We start from the raw sequence: 26,884 nt of genomic DNA, 5'->3' as shown, positions 1-26,884 counted from the left end.
GAGTGGGGAGGGCGAGTCCGACCGGAGCCAGGAGCCGGCGCGATCGAGGGGCGGCCGGGGCTGCTGGCCGGGGTCCCGGGGAGCGGCGGGGGGCGGGGGCCGGGAGGGGCGGGGGGCGGAGGCCGGCGGCGGCGGCGGCGGCGGCGGCGGCGCGGCGGCCTGCAGGGAGCAGCCGCGAGCCGGGCCGGGCGCGCCGAGCCCGAGCCCCAGCCGGAGCGGAGCGGAGCGGGGCGGGGGAGGGAGGAGCCAGAGCGGCCGCCGCCTCTGCCGGAGGAGCCGCGGGGCCGCCACACTCGCCCCCCGCCCCCCCCGCGCTCACTCGCACTCACACCCGGGCGCTGGAGGCGGGCGGCCCGGGCCCCACCGGCCCCCCATGGACGCCCCCGGCTCGGGGCGCTAGGACCCCCGCAGTCGTTCACCCAGCCCCGGTCCAGCGCACCACGCCGAGGTAAGGAGGAGGGAGCGAGGGGGCATTAATATGCAAATACCTCGCGATTGATTATGCAAAGCCGCGGGTCTCCACCGCCAGCTTGGCCGGCGAAGCTGGGGGTACCCCGGGGGTTCCCGCTGCCAACCGTCGCCTTTCCCGGCGCCCGGGTGACCCTGTCATAGCCCGGGAGCTTGCAACTTAACGCCCATGGGGAAGGGAGGTGGTGCTAGGCGGTCGGGGGGCCCCCCGGGTTCGCAAGCGGAGATGGCGTCCGGGCCTCCCCCTCGAGGGCCCGCCCGGCGTCTGTCCGGCCGGTCTGCTGCGCATTCCCCGGCCCGGGGCCCCCGGGGCCCCCGGGGCCGAGGCTCCCCCGCCCGCCGCGCCGCGGTTTGTTTACGGTGCGCTGGAGGCCTGCCCCCCCCCCCTACACACACACCCGGCCCCCACCCCTAGCCTCGAAGACCGGGTGGCCTTTGCAAACCTGCCTCTCCAGCTGCGGAGGGCAGTGTAAGTGCGGTGGTGGAAGGGGGCTTGCTTGGTTGGACGGGGGGGGGGGGGGGGGGGGGAGAGAAGGCCCCCTCCCCTCACCCCACCCCAGGGAGCATGGCTCTCCGGTTGCAACACTCCTAATTGCAAAAACGCGGCGGATGGGGTGGGGGGGAAAGTGTGTGTGTGTGTGTGTGTGTGTGTGTGTGTGTGTGTGTGTGTGTGTAATGGTGGGGGGGTGTGCTTGCTTGATGGTCCCAAGATGATTAGGGGAGTTAACTGGCTGGCATGGTTGGAGAAGAGAGGAGGGAACGGACCTGTGTTGTGCATGCCCCCTCCCTTCCTTTTTTCCCCTCCCTTTGCAACGTGTCTCTGGTGCCCCTTCTCTGTCTAGGGCCCTCCCTTGTCCAGTGTGAAAGGAAGGCCTGGGAAGATGTCAGAAGCAATGGAGACAGCCACCCATTCCAGGGGCTGGTGGGGGTGGGGGGTGCTGCATACAGAAGGAAAGCCAGTGCCATTGGAGCCTGCCCCTCAATGCTGGCTCTGGCCCCAGGAGGGGGAGGGGATGAAGGGGGCCATTGTCCAAGATGAAGGGGGAAGCAAAGGTGACATGCAGACACAGATATGCCCACACAGCCACATGCATACCCAGGGACACCCAGGCAGACTCAAGGACAGGAGCTGTTGGACACACCCACATGGGGACAAGGGAAAAAGGCAGGCTGCCGCTGCATGGTGGAGCTCAAAGGAGTGGGACACACCCACGAGAGACCAAGAGCAGGGAGACCAACCCATGCACATACCCACGCACAGGGTCACACGGAGATGCTGTCACCCACAGGAGCAAGGAGGAGTCACTGTCACCCACACAGAGAAAGTCACTATCTCATGCATGCATGCATGCATGCGTGCACACAGAGCAATTGCACATAGCCTCACAATTACAAAAGACCCTGTCACTGGCAGGCACACACGTGCTCACATATGCCCAGTCACTCAGTTACCATCGCCTGCCATGACCGTCAGTCAAACACAAGCGCAGTGAACACATCAATACATGTGTATACAACCTAGCAACAAGTATTTTCCTGGACTCTTACCATGGAGTTCTGAGGTCCTGTAGACAATAAAACCTCTACTCTCGAGAAAAATCAAATTCATCTGTATGAAAACACTTCTGCATAATAGTGCAAAGCGAATGTTCTCAGGAACACATTCTCAATCACTGTCGCTTGTCATACCGCCCGATTACTCGATGGCAAGCTCTTTGAAGCCCAGGAGAATGACTAGAAGACCTCTGGATTCCACCCAGAGCCTAGAACAGGGTGTGCTCTGTAAACACCTGTTAGTTGATTGACTGCAGGAACTCAGGTGCACTCCTTTGTGCACAGTCCCACAGACTTGTGTGCAGAACACATGCACAAGACATGAGTCCACACAGTCAAAAGTCCACTCTTGTCGTGTCCAGACAACCCTAGGTACACACATTGCAATCAGAACAATTAGCCACAAACCTAGATACACACACACACACACACACACACACACACACACACACACACACACACAATCACCGACTTTTCCTTCCAGCTTCTCTCTGTCTTCTAAGCTCAGCCAGTGCATAGCAATAGATGAGGGGTTTTTTTGGGGGGGAGGGGAGAAGACAGAGGACCAAGAGCAAAATGGGTGCAAGGGGGGGCTCCAGAGGGGCCAGCCATGGGCCTGAAGCAGCGTCCAGTGACTTCCAGCAGCTGGGATTGTCGTGGCTGCTGGGGGAGGGGTGTCGGGAAAGGCTGGCTCCTAGGGAGCAGCTGGGTTTTCTCCTTCCTACCCTAAAAGCCAAAGTGGGGACCTGGCTTGAGCCTTTCCTGGGTCCCCTTAATTGCCCCCAGCTGAAGGTCTGCCTCCCACCCTGAGCTCAACCCCTTTTCCCACCTTTCCCCTCCTGTCCAAACTTGGAAACTTTCCTTCAGAGGCTGTATGCCGGCCAGTGTCTGTGTGAGTGATGTGTATTTTTGACTTGGAATTTCTAACTCTTGTCTCTCTCTGTTGCTTTGTCTTGGGGTGTCTGATTCTCCCTCCCTCCCTCATTTCTCTGCCAGTCTGTAACTCTCTTTCTCTCACCCTGCCCCTTGTCTCTGTTTCTGCCACAGCCGCTTGTCTCACAGAGATGGGAACTGGCAGCAATGTTCTTCATACTTTTCCAGTTGTTAATGCTCAAACTCTGGCCTTCTGTCCCGCCCGCCCGCCCGCCCCGCCTCTGGGGTCAGCCGGAGGTTGGGGTGGGGGGTGGGGGGGGGTTTCAGTTGGCTGCTCAGGACATCCTGCGCTTCCTTAGTGCTGTAGCTGAGGCTGGCCAACAAGTTTTGGGGGCTGGGATGGGGGAGACCAGGGGTGTCAGCTACTCCCCATGCTGATCCCTCAGGCTGGCACACCCAGCCAGGGGACACCAGTTCTGTGGGAGCCATGGGTGTAAAGGCTGCAGCTCCTCCCCCGACACTGACCTAAGTGGGAAAAGCATGACCCCATTGGGCAGTGGCGGGAATTGGCTGGGTCCACAGCAGGACTTACAATGGCCTTTCTCCACACCCCTGGCAGCTGAGACCCACCTCAAAGATGCCCAACAGCTGTGTCCTCCTTGCCCAGCTTTTAGGCCTGGCTCTGAGGGTACAACTGCTCAGACTGTTTATGAGGTTAAAGGAGAATCCGTCACATACAAGTAAGGGTGGAAAGGGCAACTCTTTCACAGAGGGAATTTAAGCAGAGGCCACTGGGACAGGAGACCCAAAGCCCAGTGGCTGGGTATGGAGCATTTCTAGCCAGGCTCCCTCTGGCTTTGGCCTACTTGGATGATGAGACACTGGTAAGGATTCTACTGTAGAGCATCCATGGGCTGCTACAGAAGGGAAAACTGAGGCTTGCCATACATAGTCGGATATCTCTCTCTCTCTCACTCTCTCTATCTCTATCTCTCTATCTATCTCTCTATCTATCTATCTATGTGCTGTCATGGTAAAGAGCAGGCATGGTTTTGGAGCTAGACTTTCTGAGTTGGAGTTCCAGCTCTTCCTCCTGTTGGCTGGGTGACCTTGAAAAGACAATTTCCCTCTTGCCTTATGTATAAACTAGGGATATTAATTAATATCTACCTCATTTATCCGTCCATGTTGAGAGGGATTTCAGATATATAAGATGCTCTGAAAAGTACCTAGTTTGTACCAAGCTATGTGTATGAAGCTGCTATGGTGACTGTAGAAGCCTGGAGGTTGTGGGTTGCCTGGATTTCTTGGAGAAGCTAGGTAGAGATATGGCAGCAATGGTCATTAAGACTTGGTAGGGGACAGGGAGTCTCCATTCTCCAGCCTCCTCACCACTCAGGTCATCTCTCCCTCTCCTACTTATTGTTACAAGCTAGAATCAGTTCTCTAACCCTCACTTTTTAGCCTAAAAGGAGCCCTTGGCATCTTATCCTAGGACACACCTCCCCAGATAAGGGTACATGTCCTGGCACCACTGCATCTCTTTTGGGACAAGTCTGAGTGCTGGCAGCAAGAGAGATAACAAAAAAAAAAATCCCCTCTCCCCAGCTCTCTCCCTTACACAATGAGAGACTCAGGAAAGAGGCAGTGGCCTTACTCTTTCCTGGGGGGGGGGTGCACGGGGTGAGAGCTAGCATGTCACCCATGTACTACCATCAACTGGGACCTTGGCCTGCCTCACAGATGCCAGATTCCCCTCCTCTGCTCAGATCGGGGTATTAGTGTGAAGGGTATGGCAGAGTAACTGAGACACTGAGTGTAGTAGGCATGGCACCTGGAGAACCTGGGTCTTCCCTAGGTTACCCCAAACCTCTTTGTTCAGTGCCTGCCCTTCAAGGTGATGCAAGGACTATGGGCGATGCCCCTTGGTGGGATGACTGCAATCTCTGGAGTGGAACCCAATCTCAATTCCAGTTCTCATAGCTACAGAGGTGTGCTTGGGCAACGTTGGTACCTCTTTGGTGGGGGAGGCAGAGGTGACACAGGCTGGGAGTTGAGGGGCTGAGTTTTTGCCATTCACCACTGGTGGAACTGGGCCCAAGTTTGTGTTATCTGCTCCATGGAGGGTGAGGATAAGAATGTAAGATGGTTGAGGCGGGGAGGGGGGGCACCGCAGGGAGTAACTCAGTGGTAGAATGCTTGCCCAGCATCTGTGAGGCACTGAGTTTGACCCCTAACTCTGCTATAAGAGAGAAGGAGATGGTGTGGGGGGGGGGACTCACCTGAGGTAGTTCATTCCATGTTGTTGCCTGGCGTGGTAAACAGTACCTGTGGGACCTCCCCTCCCAGGGCTGGCACACACACCTCAGGCTGCAAGCCCACACACATCTTAGGCTAGTGTGCAGTGGGGCACATGTGGCTTCACCTTAGTGCCACTTGGCAGGCCAAAACTGGGCTACTAACACCCCTTGGTTTAGAGGGAAGAGTTGGAAGTTCTGAAGCAGACAAGAGGAGCAAAATGGGTGTTACTGTGCCCAGGAATGCTTTCCTTGTTTCTTTGCTTTGGGGATGGGCACTGAGCTTGAGGAGTAGGAGCTGGAGATGGAGGTTACAAGTTAGTGCCAAAGGCACAGCCACACTTCACCAGAAGTGGCAAAGAGCAGTTGTGATTGGACCAGGCACCCAGCCCACCTTCTCCTTCAGCTCTTCCTCCTCCTCTTTTCTCTGTCTTCTAAGGGAGATGGGCTCTTGGCTCCCAGACCCCTTGGCTGCCTGTTTCATTTTCTCTTTTACCAGACATGGGAAGGGGGAGGGGACAGCTTTGGTGGCTATCAGCATTTTTGTACACATCAGTGAGTGGGTGTGTTTTGCACGCTTCCATGTATCCATGTGAGAGTGTTTTTAATGCATGTGTGGGCTGGGGAGGGCTCTGAATATCTCCTTGAACAGTACCAGAGCTCTGCGCATGCGGGTGTGTGTGTGTGTGTGTGTGTGTGTGTGTGCGTGCTCACGCGCGTGCGTCTGCACGTGTCCATGGTGTGTGCCGGAGACTCAGCTGCATTTGCTTGCACATTCTCCCTCTCCCTCTCTCCCTCTTTCCCTCTTTTCACACATGCACACCAACACACCCTTCTCAATCTTCCTCCTCCTTCCCCTCCCTTTGTCCCTCCTTTCCTAGTCCCTCCCTCCCTCTCTTTCCCCTCTGTCTCTCTCTCTCTTCTTCTCTCTCCCTCCCTCTGCCTCTGCCAGTTCTGCCTGGGTGGGGGCTAGCTTTTGCCTCCCTAGGGTGCCTGGGAGAACATCCCTGCCTGCTTTCTTTTCCCCTCCACCATTCCTTTCCTTCCTAGGCAATGTGCCCCCGGGGTGCAGGACTTTTCCTGCCTTAGATGGGGAGGGTGCAGAGGGAGTCCCCCAAGCCTTGTACCCATGATGCCATCTGCAGCAAGCGCCTTGGCCCCGTGACTTTCAAGCCTCCAGCATTCAGCTGCCCCAGCTCCCAGCTCCCAGCTCCAATTACCCACTGGCTGCTGGGGGGAGGGGGGGGAGAATGTGCCTTGCCCAGCTTAGGGGTGCTGCTAATGCTGCCCTATGGGCTCCTTGTAACTCCCATCTCCATTCCTGAAGGGAATTGGGGCAGAAGAGCTGAGCTCTGGAGCATAGGTATAGGCATAGCTATCCATCAGTGGGTGTAGAGTCTGGACATGACCAGGGGAAGGGATCCCCCCCCCCCAGACCTAAATCCTAAGTGCCCACCTGATGGAGCTGGCCTAGACTAGAGAGGCCTAGACTAGAAGCAGGTGAGTGAGGTTATAGGGGAGTGGGGTGGGAAGCTAGTCTTTGATCTTAGTACTGGGCATCTGGCCCAAGCCAGGGCTGCTGTTTATGTCTTTCTGTCTCTGACCTGCAGGGGAGAGTTTCCTGTTAGATTCTTTGGGAGGGGGTGCAAGGAGGAGCCTTTGTTTAAGTAACCAGTCTCCCCCTTAGGCCCATCCTCCACCCCCATCTCTCATTCCCTAGCCTCTAGTTAACTAGAGGATCTGACTTCTGGACTCCTGAATCCCACCTTCTGGGACCCCAGCAAGAGCCTTACCAAGGGATACTGCCTCCCTCCCCACTCCACCCCCATGCCTGCCAAGCTGTGCCCAAGTCTCTGCCACATCACACCTGCCAAGTAGTGCCTTGCCTTCCCGCCTTCACTCTCTCTTTCCTGGCACAGGGTAGCAGAGAGTTGGGTGGGGCAGCCCTGCCCAATCCATACCTGAGAATAGAACTGGGAGCTGGGGAGGGGCGTTCTGGGCAAAGGAAGAGTCGGTCCCAGCCCTGAGGAGGCATCCACCCCTCGGCATGGGGCATGTGTTACTGTGGCAGATCCTCTTCTGGCCGCAGGCTTGCAAGGGGGACTGGTGGGTTGGTGGCTGCTCACGGGCTCATGTTGGCACTGGGCACGTCTACACACAGATGCCTGTTTGCCTGTGCATGCCCATGTGTGTTTGGGCTCTAGCGGCTGCCTGGTCTCCTTTAACATTTTGCTCTTCTTGGTACTGTGGTAGGGAGTCAGGATATCGATGCTGTGTGATTGGGAGTAGGTTGTTGGTGGGGAAGGGATCGCCCCCCACCCTAGCAGCAGGCAGAGGGGAAGGGGAGAGAGAGGTGTGAACCTACCCACAGCACTATTAATAGCCCACATGCCAGGCCACCAAGAACCAGCTGTCACCGTGGTAACCATTCCTACTTCTTCCCCTCCCCCAGCCTCCAAAGGGTGGGACTTAGGCAGGGCAGAAGCACCCCACCACACACATGCACACACACACAGGCACACGCACACATGCACACACACACTCTCTCTCTCTCTCATCTTTCTTTGTTACCTTCCTCTCTTTGTCTCCCCTCCTTCATCTGTCTCTCCTCCCCTTTTTCAGTCTTCCTTCCACATCCCCCGTTCTTCTTCTCCCATCCCCCTTCCCATTCTCTCCTTTCTTCCTTTCCTCCTACTTCCTTGACATCCCCAGCTCTACCCTCATCCCTGCCCTGCCTTTGTTCTTTCTCATCCTATCTCTCACACACATACTGCTTTCCCTCTGCCACCCCTTTGCCTTTCTCTTCCTCATCTTCCTCCCCTTTGCGCAGCCCTCCTCCCCTTGGTATAGAGGTACACTATACCTCTTTCTATGGTTGACAAGGAGGGCTGAGTTTTCTTCAACGCACTAGGGACAAAGTTCAGAGGCCCCAGAAAGGTGGGGCCAAAGCCAAGCACAGATACTAAGGAGAGCTCTGTGTGTGTGTGTGTGTGTGTGTGTGTGTGTGTGTGTGTGTGTGTGTGTGTGTGTGTGTGTGTGTGTGTGTGTCTGTGTGTCTGTGTGTCTGTGTATCTGTGTGTATGTGTGTCTGTGTGTCTGTATGTGTCTGTGTGTAGTGTTTGAAGCCAGATTTTTTTTTTGTGGGGGGGAGGGGACAGAGAGTCCCTAGTGGCAGCCCCAGGAGTCCTTGGGGAGTGTCCCTTGGATCCACAGGACTGCAGTGTGGGGCAGACGGCAGTGGGAACTTGGCCTAGTGCCTGTGGATGCCGCATTGGCTTCTCATCCCGGTACCCCTCATTGCAGAAGCACTTAAGCTTAATGAAATGCTTCCCCCTCGGCGGGCACCTTGCCCACACTGCCACCCGGCAGTTCTTATCTGACAAACAGGGAGTGGGTGGCCAGGCCAGCCGACAGGTGGGTCTTGCTGCCCTGCTGTCTGGAAGAGTTTCAGAGCCCCAGAACTCTACCCTCTTCTGCCTCTTTGGGGCTGAACCTCTGCCACTACAAGGCACGTGCCAGGGAGCTTAAGAATATTAAGCTGGACTCCTGGAGGAAGGGAGACAGGCTGCCCTGCGGGGTGGGTATCCCTACCTCTATCCCCTTGGCTGATGACCTTTCTCTGCACACAGCTAACACAGCTCACATGGTTTGTGCCTCTCTGCATGCTGGGACCTCTGCCTGGACAGTGTTGCTTCAGAGGCCTAGGTACATCTCTGGAGAGGCTTCAAGAAGTCTCCAGAGGTTCTAGTCCCTTGCTAGATGCCAGACAAGAGTGCCCTAGGTAGCAAGGGCAGCACGTTGGTCCTCTGCCCATTGCCAGGGACTAACTGTAGTCTGGGTTACACCGACAGGCACCAGGACACATTGAGCTCAGTGGAGAGATGGGGCAGAAAAGACCCTGCCCCTCCCCCAGTGGGCACGTGCAAGCCCCTGGCAGTGCCCAGACACATTTGGAGTTAAGGCCGGGCTGGGAAGGGGAAATAAACAGGGTGGCTTAGGTTGGCATTGCCCCAGGTCTGCCCTGTAGCAAGTGGTGGCAGTAGTGGGGGGGGAGTTCCCCCAGAGCTATGGCCTGGGGCAGGAGCTGCCCATGCCAGGGACTGCCACTGGGGTTCCCTGCCAGGCCTGGCCTACAGCTGCGAATACCCATTCCTCCACACCCTGGGCCTTTTTGCCTGCCCCCAGGGCCTGTTCCCTAGGACTGCCCCCTCTCGTTCACTATGCCCACTCCTGGGTCTGCCTCCTCCCCTCCCCGGGGGCACTTGGGCCTCCGGCTGGCGAGTGGATTTTTCCAGCTTCTGTAAACAAGTGGTGGCAGTGTGCCAGGCGGGCAGGAGACAGGCGGGGGCAGCACCGCAGCCAGGGTGTGCCAAGCACCGAGGCACAGACTAGGGGGAGACAGGGAGACACCCAGACCCAGAGGCGGGGGGAGACATTCAGACACACACAGACAGACCAAATGGAAGTCTTGCTGGGTACAGATAGAAGGGGGAACAGAATCGCTTCTATTGTCCATCCCAACCCCCTAAGTGCCCCTGACCCCTGTCCCTCTGTCCCTCTGTCCTGGCTGAGAGCAGAGGGCCTCAGTGCCCAGCCCTGGGCATCCCCACCCACTCCTTCTCTTTCCCCACCTCCACCCCTTAGGGCTGGCTACGCCATTATAAATTTATAACAGGAATTTCTCCACAAGCCAAGAAAAACTTGACCTACTTTCTCGAAGGCTCCCTGGACTAAGGCGCCCCACACTCGTTGTTCCCCCCCACCAGTTTCCCATCCAGCCCCCACCCCCACCCCAGTGCCCAGCTGAGGCCTGAGGGGTGCCACAGGCAGTATGGGCTGGTTTTTCTATGCTCCTCCCATATTCCCCACCCCAGGGGCTTGCCTGGGTGCAGAGGCCCTGTCCTGCTGCCTGGCCCTGCCCAATGCCCTGCCTTATCTCAGCCCCCTCCCCTTACCCAAGCTCCTTATCAGTTCCTGGAGGTGGGGCCAGGGGGCCCAGGGTGAGATCTCTGGTACAGCAATCATGTGATCAAGGTTGTGTGTTTGGAACTGCACCCTTTGTCCCCCTCCCATCTGCCTGCACCTGCCTGCGTGCCTGCAGACAGTACCCCATGGGTCTGCAGCCTTGGGCTGGAGATGGAATGTAGAGGGATGGTGGGCCCAAGCTGGCATTATTTGGCTCCAGGTAACAACGCAACGCTGGCCCAAGAACCAGGCTATGAGGTTGTAATCCCTGAACCATTCTGGCTTTGTGAACTTTGAGTGTGAACTTCGAGCTTTCTGAGACTCAGTTTCTGCACCTGCAAAGTCCTGCTGCCCGCTGTGGAAGGCACGTTTTAGCTATTTGGTCACCTTGTTAGTTTCCTTTCCTGTTCTCTTGCTATTCTGGTAGTTTAGCCTAGCCAACTAAATCTCATCCTCAAACTGGACAATGGGATTTGTATAGGAAACACAGGACTCTCAGAGACAGAAGTTGTGGGACCGATCCTGGGCTGGCCACACGGGAGGCCAATCCTCATTGTTTTCAGTGTGTCTCTAATGTGGGCATTCACAATCGTTGCATGCAATTTCCCACCCTGCCTTTGTGGGTACCCCATGCCTGTACTGGGAACTGCTTGTCTATTAACCCCATATTACTGAGCAATCTAAGGAAAACTTGGTTAGAGCGTGGTAACAATAGCTAATGTTTAATAGACAACTCATTAAGAGCTAGGCATTTGTTTGAATGCTAGTATTGAGACTTGTTACCTGCCATATGGATGACCTCATTCTTTCCCTCCATCCTTCCCCTGTCTGGGGCATGGGATGTGGCATTCCAGTCTTAACCTGCAACATAAAGTTATTATGGTCCTCTCCTGTGCCTGTCCCCCATGCCATCTTGTTATGGGCCCTGGAAACCCCAAATGTTGCTACCAAAGGAATTGGACCCACCCTTCTTAACTTTTTTCTTTTTGGCCAGTCCTGAGGCTTGAACTCAGGGCCTGGGCACTGTCCCTGAGCTTCTTTTGCTCAAAGCTAGCACTCTACCACTAGAGCCATAACGCCACTTCTGGTTTTTTCTGTTTATATGGTACTGAGGAATCAAACCCAGGGCTTCATGCATGCTAGGCAAGCACTCTATCACTAAGCCACATTTCCCAGCCCCTTTAATAGCCCTAGCCTACACCTACCCTTCTTACCCCACCTCTCTCTTGTCTCTACAGGGATCTCTCAACAGGACAAGACTTCGAAGTTACTTCCCAACCACCTAACCCAGGACCTCCCAAGCAGATCCAGCCTGCCCCCCAGCTCTCCTACCTGCCACTCCCTGGCCCCTCCCACCACCTGCCCGCCCCCCCCTTGGGGAGCAGGGCATGGTGTGAAAGGCCAAGTGCTGAGGGGGGTACCATGGGTGCTGTGCCCTAGGACCTGGGTAGTGGGGGGGGTGGCCTGTGGGTGTGCCGGGGGGGCCAGTGTGCCCACCCCAGTCTCTTGGCGTGCTGGAGGGCATCCTGGATGGAATTGAAGTGAATGGAACAGAAGCCAAGCAAGGTGGAGTGTGGGTCAGACCCAGAGGAGAACAGGTAATCAATCTGGCAAGCTGGTAATGTCAACTCCTAACAGCAAGGGTGCCTGCTTGGGCTAAAGAACTGAATTCCCTTTTAAGTACTGCCTTTTAAACTCCTCTGGAGATGGATGGGAGGCCAGCAGGCCTGCTGCCTACCTTGATCCAGAAGATGACATGTTCAGATGTCACAGAGAATTAGGCACTTGGATTGAAAGATGCCCATTTTGAAGGAAGAAGTGATACGGAACAGAGTAATTACAGGCAGCAGGCGTGTAGCCACTTCCTTGACGGTGCTGGACAATTCCGAGGGCCCTGATTGTCCCCCTTTGTCATTGCCATCCTCTCCTCAGCATGTGTGATCCAAGGGACCTTACCATTTTTTTCCTCTCCCTACCAGCCCTTTTACCCTCTGACCACAAACAAGTGCATTGACCACAAGCCTTGGTGCATGTAACATGACATTTCAGTACACTGGCACCAATAACTATTTGTCATAACCCATACTTATATTTGGAATCGACTGGAAGTCCTATAAGCTCTTCCTTGTTCTTGGTCAAGGGCGGGCACTGTCCTGGGGCTCCTCCCAGGAAGTGGAAGTGCATACCAGCCATGAAGGTTTTGCTTACACGTGGGTGAGGCGTCAGTCCTGCACACACAAGTCGGGATGTTACCTATGCTCTGCTCTGCCCTGCCCTCGAGCAGTCCAGAGGGTCTTTGCCTCTCCCATCAGCTCCAAGTGGCACAGAGCTCTGTCCCAGTTGGCATAGTATCCCGGGAGCTGGGTACAGCCTGTGCCTATGGCCAGAGAAGGAGTGGGGGTGGGGGTACTCTGGGGAGCAGTGTGGCTGGCTGTTGCCTAGGAGATCAGATCCTGAGCCAGGAGGCCAGAGGCTTGGCCAGGCAAAACCCTGGGGCCCAAGACTGGTTCCCTGGGGTGTTTTGAGGGAAGCATAGAGAAAGTAGATGGGGCTCCTAATTGTATAGGTAAGGGCACTGGATAAGCCCCTTCCCCCAAAGCTTTAGACCTCAGGAGACTATGAGAAGGACAATCCAGCCTGCCACCCTGGTATAGCTGTCACTTGTATCTTTTTTGTACTTCCCTGCTGAGACTTCTGTGGCTCTGAGAAAGACTACCCTTAAGGCTTCAATAATGGGCGGGAATGCAGGTTCCCGGTCCCCTAGGACTGTTGCCCCCTCCCCCAACGCTTCCCCTCCCCCTATCCATGTGCCACCTTGTGGTTGTCTGTGGGACTGCACCCAGAGGATTCAAATTTGGTCATCGCTAAGATGCCAGCTTCACTGGAGCCTAGATAGCCCAAGTTCTCCCCAACTCACCCCTCTAGAAGGCAAGCAGGAGGTCTGACCCTCCAGCCTGGTACGAACCAGACGGGCAAATTCCCAGGGGGAGTGGAGCACAGGGCCTTCTGTGACTGTGACCCTGGCCAAGGTCACTGTGTCAGTATGTTGGGAGCTGCATCTGGCTCCAGGAGGAGGGGCCCTGCAACATGCCACGCGCAAAATGGGTGTGGTGTGGAAGGTTATACAATCCCTGCATGTGTGAAGAGGGCTTATGTAACCTGCGTGTGCTGATGTTATGTAACATGTATGTGGAGAACCTGGTAACATACATGTGCAGTGTCTGAGGGTGGCTAAGAATACGTTGCATAGAGGGGTTCAGGATTCTTGTTCTGGCTCCAATGCTAGAGCATGGTGTCACCAGGCTGGAGTGGCGGTTGCATTTGCTGCTTTGCTAAATGGAGGATGATGCTAGTGTTGTCTGTTACTGTGGGTTATTTAGCTTGTCCTAGAAATCAAGTAACATGCTCACACTAGTAGGAGGAGGGGGTGTCATTAGGTGCCTGTCCAGAGTATTATAGAATGCACAGGGAATATCCTAGAGGTCATAAATCATATTTGAGAATGCCCTGAAAGTTGCATACATATGCAAATTTAAGGCTTATTACCATACTTGGGTTGAAACGGAAGGCTGCATAGTTATTCTTATGCGTGGGTGTCATGTTGAGCGTGTGTTGTGTGTGTGTGTGTGTGTATGTGTGGTGTTTTAAAGGTTACATAGCTTTTAAGAATATTCTGAGGATTCTTCCAGCCTATTTGTCGTCTGTTGAAGGCTTAAATATATGGATGTGCCATGGATTATGGGTGCTTAAGGTCTGCGGTGTTATATGCTCATGTGTATGTGTAGGTATATCTGTATATGTAGAAGGATATGTATGTATTTATATGTTAGAGGTGTTGGAGCTTAGAACAATGTATGTGTATGCGTTGAGGCCCTAGAACATGCGGTTGCCCCTAGTCAAGCCCCTTATCTCTTCCCTGCAGCTACCAGATAGCCAGACTCTTCTAAGCTTTCTTAGTTGGAGGGTGGCAGGTGGAATAAGGACATAAAGATGGAGGGAGATGAACCTAGGGGGATGTAGATGCCCCTTAGGTGAGAAGGGATTCTCCAAAGACTTGCTGTGTGATCCTACCCACTTTGCCCCTATCCAGTGCCAGGTCACCAGATGGAAAGCGAAAAAGAAAGAACGGCCAATGTTCCCTGAAAACCAGCATGTCAGGTGAGTCTAGCTATGTGTGTGTTCCTTCTCCCTACGTCTAAGCCCACAGACCATCCTGGGTCTCCTCTGGGTTCTGATTGGTACCTCTTGTGCTCCCAGGGAGAGCCTGGGGATGAGAGTAGTCTTTGTGGAGGGATTAGATCAGGAAATGCCTCTTTTGTTCTCTCATGAATTACCTCCTCACCTAAGGCCCCACCAGAATCAGGGCCTGTGCTGAGGAACTAAGGGTATGGATGCTCCCCAGATGGACTGCTTGTTCTTCTCTTTGCCATCCTCTGCCCTTTAGACAAAGCAAGAAACAATAAATAAGTAAAAACACTAAGTAGTCCCAGCTACCCAGGAAGAGGCTGTTCAGAAAGATCATTTTAATACAAGAGTTTAATTAAGGCTAGCCTGAGCAACATAGTAAGAACCCAACTTAGAGAGTGGAAGGAAGAAAAAAGAAAAAGAAAAAAAAAATTCTGGGTAGGTAGTCAAAAGTACAGATTTACTGAGTATGGTGGTACATGCCTGTAATCCCAGCATTTAGGAGGCTAAGGCAGGAGGATTTTGGGAGTTCAAGGCCAGTGTAGGCTACATAGAGAGACTCTTGCCTCAGAAAAACCAGTGGTGGGGGGACCAAAACCCCACTGAGATTTGTTATATTAGATGGACAAGATTACCACCAATGTGTCTCTAAGATCCTAACTTTCTACCTGGAACAAAGTCCCCTTCAGCAAGACTGGGCTAGGAAATGGGCCAGAAAGGAAAAATTGGGGTTGGGGAAAGTATAGGAGCCTCTCTGCTGGGCTCCTCGCCATACCCACCATCTCCACCCTTTCCTCCCTCCCTCTCAGGGTATATCCCTAGTTACCTGGACAAAGACGAGCAGTGTGTCGTGTGTGGAGACAAGGCAACCGGTTATCACTACCGCTGTATCACTTGTGAGGGCTGCAAGGTATGGACCAGCCCTCCCCTCCCCTCCTCCACCTCCGGTCCCCTTCTCATTCCCTTTGAGTCCCTTGGCATCTGGCATGACAGACAAACTATAAATATATAACCTAATCCAGGAGCTAGTAGCTCATTCCTGTCATCCTAGCTACTCAGAAGGCTAAGATCTGAGGATCAAGGTTCAAAGCCAGCCCAAGCACAAAAAGTCTATGAGACACTTATCTTCAATTAACCACCAAAAAAGCCAAAAGTAGAACTGTGGCTCCAGTGGTAGAGCACTCAGCCAGGCTTCAGTGAAAAAAGGAAAGAGGGAACACCCAGGCCCTGAGAGCTCTCCTACTGATACATTAAAAAAACAAAAAACAAACAAACAAAAAAACCATGGGCTGGGAAGGTTACTCAGTGGTAGAGTGCTTGCCTCTTATGCATGAGGCCCTGGGTTCCATTCCTCAGCACCACATAAGCAGAAAAAGCCAGAAGTGGTGCTGTGGTTCAAGTGGTAGAGTGCTAACCTTGAGCCGAAGAGCTGAGGGACAGTGCCCAGGCCCTGAGTTCAGGCCCTGCAACCGACAAAAACAAAAACACCAACATACAACATGAAACCAAAAGCCCACCTGTTCTATCATTTTTCTTCTCTTCTGCATTCATTCACCCATTCCTCATCTCTGTTCTGCCACTTGTCAGAAAATTGCCTAGCCTCTCTGAGCCTCTGTTTCTTTCTCTATAAACTGGGGATAATTATAGTACCTGTTTCCTAAGGATTGTTCAGAGAAGTAAATGAGATAATTAACACAAACTGCTTAAAACAATGCAAGGCACACAAGCACTTGATAAATATGGTGCTGTGCTGGCTCAGAAGAAGGTAACCAGTTTTCCCTGGATAGAGAGGACAAGGACTTGGAGAGGCTTAATTCAGTTTTGTTTTCAGTTTCAGTCTACAAAGTTTTTCTGGTCTCACTGTCTCCTGAAAATATAAACTTCAAGAAACAGGCTCACACCTGTAATCCTAGCTACTCAGGAGGCTGAAAATCTTGGCTCCAAACCTAGATAGTTTGAATTAGTAGGGCTGGAATGGGCCCAGGAGTCTGTATCTTGGGTAGGTGTGCTAGGTGATTTTAATACACCCCAAAAATCTGAGAGCACAGGCCCTGGTGTCTTACTTGAGGACTACCTCTGGCTCTGATGCCCATTTAGTCAGCTGACTGGGGGAAAATTGTATTAAGTTCTCCAAACTTCCATTTCCTAGTCTGCAAAATAGACACAGTAACAGTTTCTACCTCCTGGGATTGTCATTAGTGTTAAATATAATGATGCATGAGAGAAAGAGTGCCAAGCACAGTAGTATGCATTCAACAAATGTTTGCTCTTCATGATGCTGCCATCTTGATTCTTGACATTTTTCCTTTAAAGCAAAGATCAGGTGCCAGTGGCTCACGCCTGAAATCCTAGCTATTCAGGAGGCTGAGATCTGAGGATCATGGTTCAAAGCCAGCCTGGGCAGGAAAGTCCATGAGACTTATCTCCAATTAACCACCAGAAAACTGAAAGTGGTGCTGTAGCTCAAGTGGTAGAGCACTTGCCTTGAGCTGAAGAGCTCAGGGACAGTGCCCAGGCCCAGAGTTCAAAACCCACGACTGATAAAAAGAAAAGAAATGAAATTTTTCATTGCAAGCTACTAGAGTTCATAGCCAATGCTTTTCTTGACTTTTGATCCTCCTAATTCATGAATTCCACCTACATGGGCAATAGACAGCATACATAATCAGTCTCAGGACTGAGATTTGAGAACTGTGGAACAAAGTCAGCCTAGGCAGACAAATCTTAGAGACTCTTATCTCCAATAAACAAACAAACAAACAAAAAGCTGGGAGTAGAGGCCTGGCTCAACTGGCACAAAGCCATCATTGAGCAAAAAAGCCAAGAGAGAGCATGAGTCCCTGAGTGAAAGCCCTGGATTTGAGATCAGTGCTGATTTTCAAGTCATTTAGAATGATGGAAAATAAGATAATTAGATTTCCAAAGCCTTCATTCCTTGAAGCACCTCATACTACCCCCAGGCCCAATGCTCCCCATTATAATCACAGTTCTTTCTTTTCTTTCTTCCTCTTTTTTTTTTGGACTGGTCCTCAAGCTTGAACTCAGGGCCCTGAGCCTCTTTGTGCTCAAGGCTAGTACTCCACCACTTGAGCCACAGTGCCATGACTGGATGTTTCTGAGTTGTTTATTAGAGACTCATGGATTTTCTTCCCTGGGCTGGCTTTGAACCTTAGTCTCAGATGTCAGCGTCCTTATAGCTAGGATTACAGGCATGAGCCACTGATGGCCAACCACCCTTCTTTTTCTTTTTTTTTCTTTTTTGGTCGGTTGTGGGGCTTGAACTCTGGGCTTGGGCGCTGTCCCTGCGCTCTTCAGCTCAAGGCGAGCACTCTACCACTTGAGCCACAGCGCCACTTCCGGTTTTCTAGTGGTTTATTGGAGATAAGAGTCTCACAGACTTTCCTGCCTGGGCTGGCTTTGAACCATGATCCTCAGATCTCAGCCTCCTGAATAGCTAGGATTACAGGCGTGAGCCACCAGCACCCAGCCCAGCCACCATTCTTATTTCTTCTACTTCAGCAACCTGGGGGCTGAGGGCATGTGTTTCTCAGATCCTTTGGCCTAGCCTAGGGATCATTTGGCAGCAGGCTCAGGAGGGTGCCAGGTGTCCTTGCTGACCTCACCTCCCTCCCACCCTTCCCCCGTGAACTGTGTGGTTGATTCAGGAGGGAGAAATCACAGTTAGAACCTGCTTCATCTCCCCTCCAACCCCAGGGCTTCTTTCGCCGCACAATCCAGAAGAACCTCCATCCCACCTATTCCTGCAAATATGACAGCTGCTGTGTCATTGACAAGATCACTCGCAATCAGTGCCAGCTGTGCCGCTTCAAAAAGTGCATCGCCGTGGGCATGGCCATGGACTGTAAGGGACAATGGTGGGGTTAGAACCAGGCTGGGGCAGGGGCGGGGGGGTGCGCAGAGGTCAGGGATGACAGCTTTCTTCCAGGGTATCCTCGAGGCAGAGAAACAGTCAGTTCAGGTCAGGCTAATGGTGAAACCTTTGGGCATCTTAGTCCCAGATACCCTCATCTCAAGGGAAACAGGATTTCTCTGGCCCTTGCACAGGGTCTCAGTGCTGGGAATGTCTGAGGGCCTTAGAGATGGAGTTGAGTGAAAAACTCTTAAGTATTCAACCCGGCCTGATTCATATGATTCTGACTCCCAGGAAAGGTACCCCACTTCTGGGTAAAGGAAATGTCTGTCTTTCATTGGTTTTGGATTGGGTGGCAACCATTGTTACTGTACTATATTAGACCAGAATATACTAGTCCTGGGCTGGGAATGTGGCTTAGTGGTAGAGTGCTTGCCTAGCATGCATGAAGCCCTTTGTTTCAATTCCTCACTACCACATAAACAGAAAAAGCTGGAAAGGGCGCTGTGGCTCAAGTGGTAGAGTGCTAGCCTTGAACAAAAGAAGCTTAAGGCCCAGGCCCTGAGTTCAAGCCCCAGGATTGGCAAAAAGAACGAGGGGGGGAGGGAGGGAGAGGAAAGAAGGAAGGAAGGAAGGAAGGAGATAGAAAAGAAAGAGAGAGAAAGAAAGAAAGAAAGAAAGAAAGGATACTAGTCCTCTGAATTGGAGTTGAATGTGGTCCCAGTGATTAGATATGGTTCAAGTTATGACACTCAACTGTTAGTTGACTTGGGAAGTTGCTTCATCTCTTTGGCTCTGTGTCCCCAATCTGTGTACTAGGCTGCACAGACAGAAACTACTCTTAGTAGTAGTTTCTGACAGGACTGTGGAGAGGAGAGGGAGGGTACCAAGCCAAGACTCCCATATCTCTCTACCAACAGTGGTTTTAGATGACTCCAAGCGAGTGGCCAAGCGCAAACTGATTGAGCAGAACCGGGAGCGGAGGCGGAAAGAGGAGATGATCCGGTCATTGCAGCAGCGACCAGAGCCCACTCCTGAGGAGTGGGATCTGATCCATGTTGCCACAGAGGCCCATCGCAGCACCAATGCCCAGGGCAGCCATTGGAAGCAGAGGCGGAAATTTCTGGTAAGGAAACAAGGGCTGACGGAAGCTTGCCTTCTGTAGGAAGCTTCCTTGGTTTAATCCAACCCAGAACCTATACTCCCCACACCTTGGCAGTACAGATTTTGTACACCTGTGTATGTCATTGCTGTCTGGATTCTACCTCTTTCAGCCAAGAGGATCCTCTATAAGTACAGGGCCTTGCCTTCCTCATCAGACTGTGAGGATCCCTCCTTCTTTTCTTGCCCATAGTGACAAGGAGGGGACCATGAGGACACAGTCATGTAACAGTATTTTTTGGCTGCCTGCTGGGTCTCAGGCATTGTATCAGGACTGGTAAACTGACTGCCAAGTGGATGATCCTTTTGGGGAGAGATGGACAACTGTGGCTCTTGGTTCTTTCTTTATTTTATTTTTTTGTCGACCATGGGTCTTTTTTTGTTTTGTTTTGTCAGTTGTGGGTCTTGAATTCTGGGCCTGGGCGCTGTCTCTAAGCTCTTCAGCTCAAGGTGAGCACTCTACCACCTGAGCCACAGTGCCACTTCCGGTTTTCTGGTGGTTAATTGGAGATAAGAGTCTCACAGACTTTCCTGCCTGGGCTGGCTTTGAACCATGATCCTCAGATCTCAGCCTCCTGAATAGCTAGGATTTCAGGTGTGAGCCACTGGCACCTGGATAAAAATGTTCATTTCTATATATTAAGATTGATCTTTGCTTTAAAGGAAAAATGTCAAGAATCAAGATGGCAGCATCATGAAGAGCAAACATTTGTTGAATGCATACTACTGTGCTTGGCATTCTCTTGGTTCTTTATTTTTGTGCCTGTACTAGGGCTTAAACTCAGGACCTTGAACTCTGGGTTGGCTTTTTTTTGTCAGTCGTGGGCTTGAACTCAGGGCCTGGGTGCTATCCCTGAGGTGCTTTTTTTTTTTTTGTCAGTCGTGGGGCTTTATCTCTGGGCTTGGGCCATGTCCCTGCGCTCCTCAGTTCAAGGCAAGCGCTCTACGGCTAGAGCCACAGCACCACTTCTGGTTTTCTAGTGGTTTATTGGAGATAAGAGTCTCACGGACTTTCCTGCCTGGGCTGGCTTTGAACCGTGATCCTCAGATCTCAGCCTCCTGAGTAGCTAGGATTACAAGCGTGAGACACGGCGCCCAGCATCCCTGAGCTTTTGTGTTCAAGGCTAGCATTCTACCAATTGAGCCATAGCTCTACTTCCATTTTTTTATTTTTGTTTTTGTTCGTTTGTTTTTTGGTGATTAATTGGAGATGAGTTTTACATACTTTCCTTCCTAGGCTGACTTTGAACCTCAATCTCAGATCTCAGCCCCCTGAGTATCTAGGATTATTATTATTGCCTGGGCAATAATACCAGGCAAGAACAAGTCTTGTGACTTTGACCTTATTCCTTAGTTTCATTTGTCCTCAGTTTCCTGGACTGTCAAATGGTGACAATTTTACCTTCTTTATAGAATTCAGGAAGGGGTTAAAATGGGATAAAATCTATAGAACATACAGCCTAATACTTGGCTACATGTTTTCAGTCATATAACTATTATTCTACTACAGCTACTACTATTCTTACCATTATTATTAGCAGACTTAGGGCATTTGCTCTGGTCTATCTCTGCCCCAAGGTTGAAGGAAAAACCTCAGGGCTGAGACACAGCTGTCCTGCCCCGTTCTGTCCAACCTTTCTTCCCCAAGCTGCCTTGGAGCTCCCCCTGGTGGGCAGGGAGCCTCAGTGAGAGGTTGCAAGGGGTCTGCGCCCCAGCTGACCCCCATCTCTCCCTCTAGCCTGATGACATTGGCCAGTCACCCATTGTCTCCATGCCGGACGGAGACAAGGTAGACCTAGAAGCCTTCAGCGAGTTTACCAAGATCATCACCCCGGCTATCACCCGAGTGGTGGACTTTGCCAAAAAACTGCCCATGTTCTCCGAGGTGAGTGGCTGATGGGAAGAAAGACATGACAGCATGTGGGAGGGAATCTGGAGGGCAATTCCCCAGGTTACCCAGTCTTAAGGTTCTCCCCTTACGTTCTCTGAGTGATTTCTGTAGATCAACATACCCAATACACACTCATAGGTGAACACACATACACATTTACATAGTAGGGATGCCTAATATATGAGCCAGCTGGCTTCATGAGCCCACCTTCCCAGCCCTTCTCCCCTCAAGTCTACACACTCATCTCACCTCCAAGCAACCTGAATATTTTCCTCATTTTGCACAATACAGTACAGTATGAGACAGCTTGTCTTATTAGCTCTGAAGCCTTGACCAAGTTCCCTAAAATCCTCCTGTACCTCAATTATCTTTTATTTATTTATTTATTTTTGCCAGTCCTGGGGTTTGAACTCAGGGCCTGGGCTCTGTCCCTGAGCCTCCCTGTGCTCAAGGCTAGAGTTCTACCACCTGAGCCGCAGCGCTACTTCTAGTTTTTTCTGTCTATGTGGCACTGAGGAATCAAATCCAGGGCTTCATGCATGCTAGGCAAGCACTCTGCCACTAAGTCACATCCCCAGCCTATGCCTCGATTATCTTGTGTGCATTGGGTTGGCTATAGCACAGTGGGATCTCCTCCTTAGGCCTAAGTGTGAAAGCCCAGGCATGGTCCAGCATAAGGTAACTGTAGAGGAGACTGTGTACTAGGAGAAGGGATGCTGAGTGGTCTTGTGGCCCTGCCGCCCTGCAGCTGCCTTGCGAAGACCAGATCATCCTCCTGAAGGGGTGCTGCATGGAGATCATGTCCCTGCGGGCAGCCGTCCGCTATGATCCCGAGAGCGATACCCTGACACTGAGTGGGGAGATGGCCGTCAAGCGGGAGCAGCTCAAGAATGGTGGCCTGGGCGTAGTCTCTGATGCCATCTTTGAACTGGGCAAGTCACTCTCTGCCTTTAACCTGGATGACACGGAAGTGGCTCTGCTGCAGGCTGTGCTGCTAATGTCAACAGGTACCTGCTAGTTCTGGGAGGGCCTAGAAGCCCTCGGGGGCCCGGAGCTTAGCTGGACCCCAGGCTTGTTGTTCTCCCTCTTCCTTTATCCTCTATACTCCCCCAGCTATCTCTGTGTCCTCCGAGCTGTCCAATCCTCTGCTGTCATTCATTCCCCAGCCCAGCCCACCATACCCCCACCTCTGGTCCTCGTGTCCATCACTGACCTCCCAGCCTCTTTCTTTTTGTTTTTTTTGGGGGGGTTAGTGTGTGTGTGTGTGTGTGTGTGTGTGTGTGTGTGTGTGTGTGTGAGATGTTGGTCCTGGTGCTTGAACTCAGGGCCTGGACACAATCCCATAGATTTTCTTCCTTCAAAGCAAGTGTCTGTCCCATTTGAGCCACTTAGCTTTTTCCATTCAAGGCCAGTGCTCTATGACTTGAGCCACAACTCCACTTTTTGTGTGTGTGTGTATATGGTTAACTGGAGATAAGAGTTGCATAAACCTTTCTCTCCAAGCTGGCTTTTTGAACCTTGATCCTCAGATCTCAGGCTCCTAAGTAGCTAGGATTAGAGAGCCACCAGCTCCCGGTCCTTGCTTTGTTCTTTATCCTGCCTCTGACCGTTCTTTCTCTGTCCTTCATCCTGTCACTTACACGCCCCACTTTGTTCCTATCCACTTTCTGTTGTCTTTCCCTTATGTCTCTAAGTCCTATCTTTTGTCCCTCAATCCCCTCTCTACCCCCATTTCTACCCCACCTCTCTGACCACCATCAGCACTTGTTTTTCCCCTAGTCCTCTTGGCTCCACCTTCTGGTTCCTCTGTCCTCTTTATGTGTTACTCCAGTCCCTCTGTTTCTTTAATGCCCCATCTGATCCTCAGCAAGGGGGTCACCCCTATACAGGTCCCTTGGTGTCGTTTTCCTCCCATATTCTCTCCTAGCCTCAGACTACCACCTTGTCCCTTTCTTGTATCCTCCCCTGCATTTTACCCATTGTCTCTCCCAGGCCTCTGCCACTCACTCATCCTGCCTTCCCTCCCTACAGACCGCTCGGGCCTGCTGTGTGTGGACAAGATCGAGAAGAGTCAGGAGGCGTACCTGCTGGCGTTCGAGCACTACGTGAACCACCGCAAACACAACATTCCGCACTTCTGGCCCAAGCTGCTGATGAAGGTGACTGACCTCCGCATGATCGGGGCCTGCCACGCCAGCCGCTTCCTCCACATGAAAGTCGAGTGCCCCACCGAACTCTTCCCCCCACTCTTCCTCGAGGTCTTTGAGGATCAGGAAGTCTAAAGCCTCAGGCGGCCAGAGGGTGTGCGGAGCTGGTGGGGAGGAGTCTGGAGAGAAGGGGTAGAGCTGGGGACTGAGAGAGACCTCCCACCTCTTCTCTCCTTCCTCCCATCCTTGGATAGATGCAGCTCCCACATAACCCCTGCACTGCCCAGATCCCCCTCAGAACCTCCACAGCCCTGAGACAGGGCAAAACAAATGAACTTGCTATGAGGACAGTATGGGAGGCTGGGTCCCGTGTCTTGCAGTTCCCAGAACCCCATCCTCTAAGAAGGTAGGGGAAGGGAGAACAGAGGAACAGGCCATCTTGACTGTAGGGAAAGGAGAAATGAGGGTTGGGGGCAGATGTCCCCACCCAGCCCCCTACACATATACAAGAGAGCCCCCAACCCAGTTCCTTGGCCTAGATTTCCCCTCCAGGCAAAGGGCCTCTATTTCCCCAGATGCCTGGATGGCAAAGGACACCTTGGCTTGGCTCCTCCCCTGGAGGCTAAAAACAATAAGTCATCCTAACTGCACTTTGGAAACCAAGCAAGGGGAGAAGATAAAATGAAGAAAAACTAGACAGAGGATAAGGAAAAAAAAAAAAGAAAAAGAAAAAAAATAGAGAGAGAGCAATAGAGAGAGAGAGAGACATGATATTAAGTTATTAGCTGAGGCTGGCCCGAGGGGAAGGACCCCACTTCCCACCCCCATGCACTTTGAGAGCTGCCCTTTCTCCCCCCAGATCAGAGTTTAAAAAAAAATGCCCCCCCAGCAGACCCCCCAAGGGTAGGGCTGCCGATCAGAGCTGTGAGTTGACACAACAGGGTCCTGGCACCCCCTTGCCTTGCCCCCCGCCCTTGTGCCCCTTTGGCACCCCTAACCCTAGAACTTCCTCTGTCCTTTGCCACTCGTGCCCGCTGAGTTCCATCTACCTCTCACGCTGGATGCCAGCTGGCCCCTCACCAGCCTGCCCTGCTGCCCACACAGCTCCCCTTTCAAGTGCCCAGCCCCAGGGGCCTTCCTGGTCCCCCTCCTCTTGCACCTTGGCACCCACACAGGAAAAACTGTGGCCCACGCTCCTTCCCTCCTCGTATCCTGCAGTATTAGCTACAATCCAGATGCTGCTGTGGTGGGGGAGGGAGTTGTGTGTGAGCATCTCCCAGAGCCTCTACTCCTGTAGAACTGTTCCCCTGTTTCCTGTCTGTCTTCTCAGCTCCCTCTGACTTCTGCCCTCCTTGTTCTCTACCCCCACTCAATGCATCCAACCTAGACTCAGGTGGATGGGTACAGAATGGGGATGTTTCCATGAGTGGCACTTAGTTGAAGCTCCAGAGGAGGAGGCAGCTAGTGCTCCTCCTGTTTTCTTTGAAGCTCTTCAGGCTGGCTGCCCTTTTGCCCCTGGGACTCCTTTCCCTTCTCTCTAATTCAGGGACTTTGGCTTGAGCCACCTCCCGCCCTCTGGGAAGGAGTGCTCTGTTGGTCTGTACTTTGGGGGAACTACCATCCTCCTCCTCGTCCTCTTCCTCCCCATGTTGGCTACAGCCTACTTCTCAGGGGAGAGAAGGAGAGGGATTCAGCCCTTCCATGGGTGAGAGGGAGGGAAGGAGGAGGGACAGAACAGACCAGAGGGCCCTGGGCTCAGGGCTGCATGTCGGCAGGGATGGATGGGTGGACATTGATGCCCCCCCGGAAGCCATGGGGAATGGGGCAGGGGGTGAGCGAGGGGTGCCAGGGCTTCCTGCGCTTTGCACTATTGGGGCAAAAATGTCTTAAGCAGTGGGGAAGCCTGCCACCCCACTCTGACCCTCAGCCTGCCACAGCCCCCTACACACACACACACAACACACACACACACACACACACACACACCACAGAGGCAATGCTGTGCTGCCACTCAGGGCAGTGTCCCCTCACTGTTCAGGTGTTCCCACTGGGTAGAGGGCCTGAAGGAGCATCCACTGTCACCTGTGCATATGCCTGCCCTGTGCCTCTGGGGGTCCTGGGCCTTCTGCACTATCTACTATTTTTGTCTCTATCCTTCCTTTGCTCCTTCTCTTCCCTCCTGCCATCTCTCTCTGTCTCTCTTTCTCTCTCTCTCCTGGGATACTGGTTCCTGTATTCCTCCAGTCCCATGGGTAAATCCTGTCACACCTTCCTTCTATGCCTGGGAGCCCAGTGGAGTTCCTGACCTGCCTGCTGTCTCTCCCCTTCCCACAGACCCAGTTCTGCCCATCCAGCCCCATTCTTAGCCATATACTTGGTCTCTTCTCTTACAAGCACTTGGAATCCCCCTTCCCTCCCCAGTCATATGAGCTGTGATCCCCCTCCCTTTTGGCTTCTCCCCGTCCTTTTGGTGACATGGTGTGTGTGTGTGTGTGTGTGTGTGTGTGTGTGTGTGTGTGTGTGTGTGTGTGTGTGTGTGTGTGTGTGTGTGTGTGTGTGTATGTGCGCGCACGCGCACATGTTTCTCTGTGTGAATGTTTGAGTGAGTACATGTGGTAGGGGAGGAGCCAGGGAGACTCAGGAGTGCCACGTACCTGCTCTAGAGGCAGCTGTCCCAGTCCCTGCTGTGGAAGTGAGGGACAGGGCCCTCTCCTGGGGGCCATTGGTGCTAATGGGGGGACGGCCTTGGTGTGGGTGCTTAGCATGCCTCCCCCAGTGTTGGCCCGGGGCACTAGGGCAGGCAGGGTGAGGCAGCAGGTGCAGTATTGGTGGGAGGATGGGTTGCTGGGAATAGGTTGAGGGAGCCAGGCCAGGACAAGGGGGTGCCAGAGCCATGACCACTACCCTACCCCCACCCGCCTCACCTCTCCATCTCAGTATTTCCCCTCCCATCACTTATAACACACATACCTCATCCAGCCTCCTCCCTGCTCAGACTTGGGGAGGGTGGGGGAGGAGGAGCCCCTGCCCCTTCCTGGGGGGGGTGGGTCTGCAGGGCTGGGAGAGGGCAGGGCGCGTGACACAGACACCGTCCATAAGGGGGACAGTACTTGCTGCCCTGGGAACTCCTGGGTGGGGGAGGGAGACACTGCCCAGAGGCGCTACTGAATGTATGAGAAGCTGGTGCTGGGGTGGGGGGAGGGAGGGTTGTGGCCAGAAACAGGGAAGGAGGTAGGTCCCTTCCCCAGGGAGGGGTGGGACCGGTAGGGGTGACTTGCAGGGGCTCCTACTCCTGCCCCACGTTGACAATCAGTATGTCTGTTATGTGCGATTTTTCACCCCGTTGTGTTTTGGGTCAGGATTTTAAAGAAAGATATTTTTATGGTAATTGTTGCTCGTCTATTTTACTATATATTTATGTAATAAATATATGATGAAAATAACCCCCTTGGGCACTCCCCCCTTAGACTTG

At 52.9% G+C, this 26,884-nt stretch overlaps 1 protein-coding gene across 1 annotated transcript; it reads left to right on the top strand.

Annotated features, from left to right (window-relative positions):
* The first annotated feature begins 263 nt into the window (after nt 1-263).
* Thra (thyroid hormone receptor alpha) lies at nt 264-26,855 on the top strand. Its single transcript, XM_042673708.1, has 9 exons — nt 264-448; nt 11,396-11,755; nt 14,248-14,315; nt 15,152-15,252; nt 18,057-18,204; nt 19,134-19,339; nt 21,113-21,259; nt 22,014-22,272; nt 23,297-26,855. The coding sequence occupies exons 2-9, from the start codon at nt 11,703-11,705 to the stop codon at nt 23,545-23,547; spliced, it is 1,233 nt and encodes a 410-aa protein (XP_042529642.1). The 5' UTR covers nt 264-448; nt 11,396-11,702; the 3' UTR covers nt 23,548-26,855.
* Nucleotides 26,856-26,884: the final 29 nt, after the last annotated feature.

Source organism: Dipodomys spectabilis, unplaced genomic scaffold, assembly GCF_019054845.1.
Source record: "Dipodomys spectabilis isolate Male_0828 unplaced genomic scaffold, ASM1905484v1 ptg000018l, whole genome shotgun sequence".
In the NCBI taxonomy this organism is placed as follows: Eukaryota; Metazoa; Chordata; class Mammalia; order Rodentia; family Heteromyidae; genus Dipodomys; species Dipodomys spectabilis.
The sequence above is the reverse complement of the archived record's forward strand: the minus strand, read 5'-3'. Positions and strand labels throughout refer to the sequence as shown.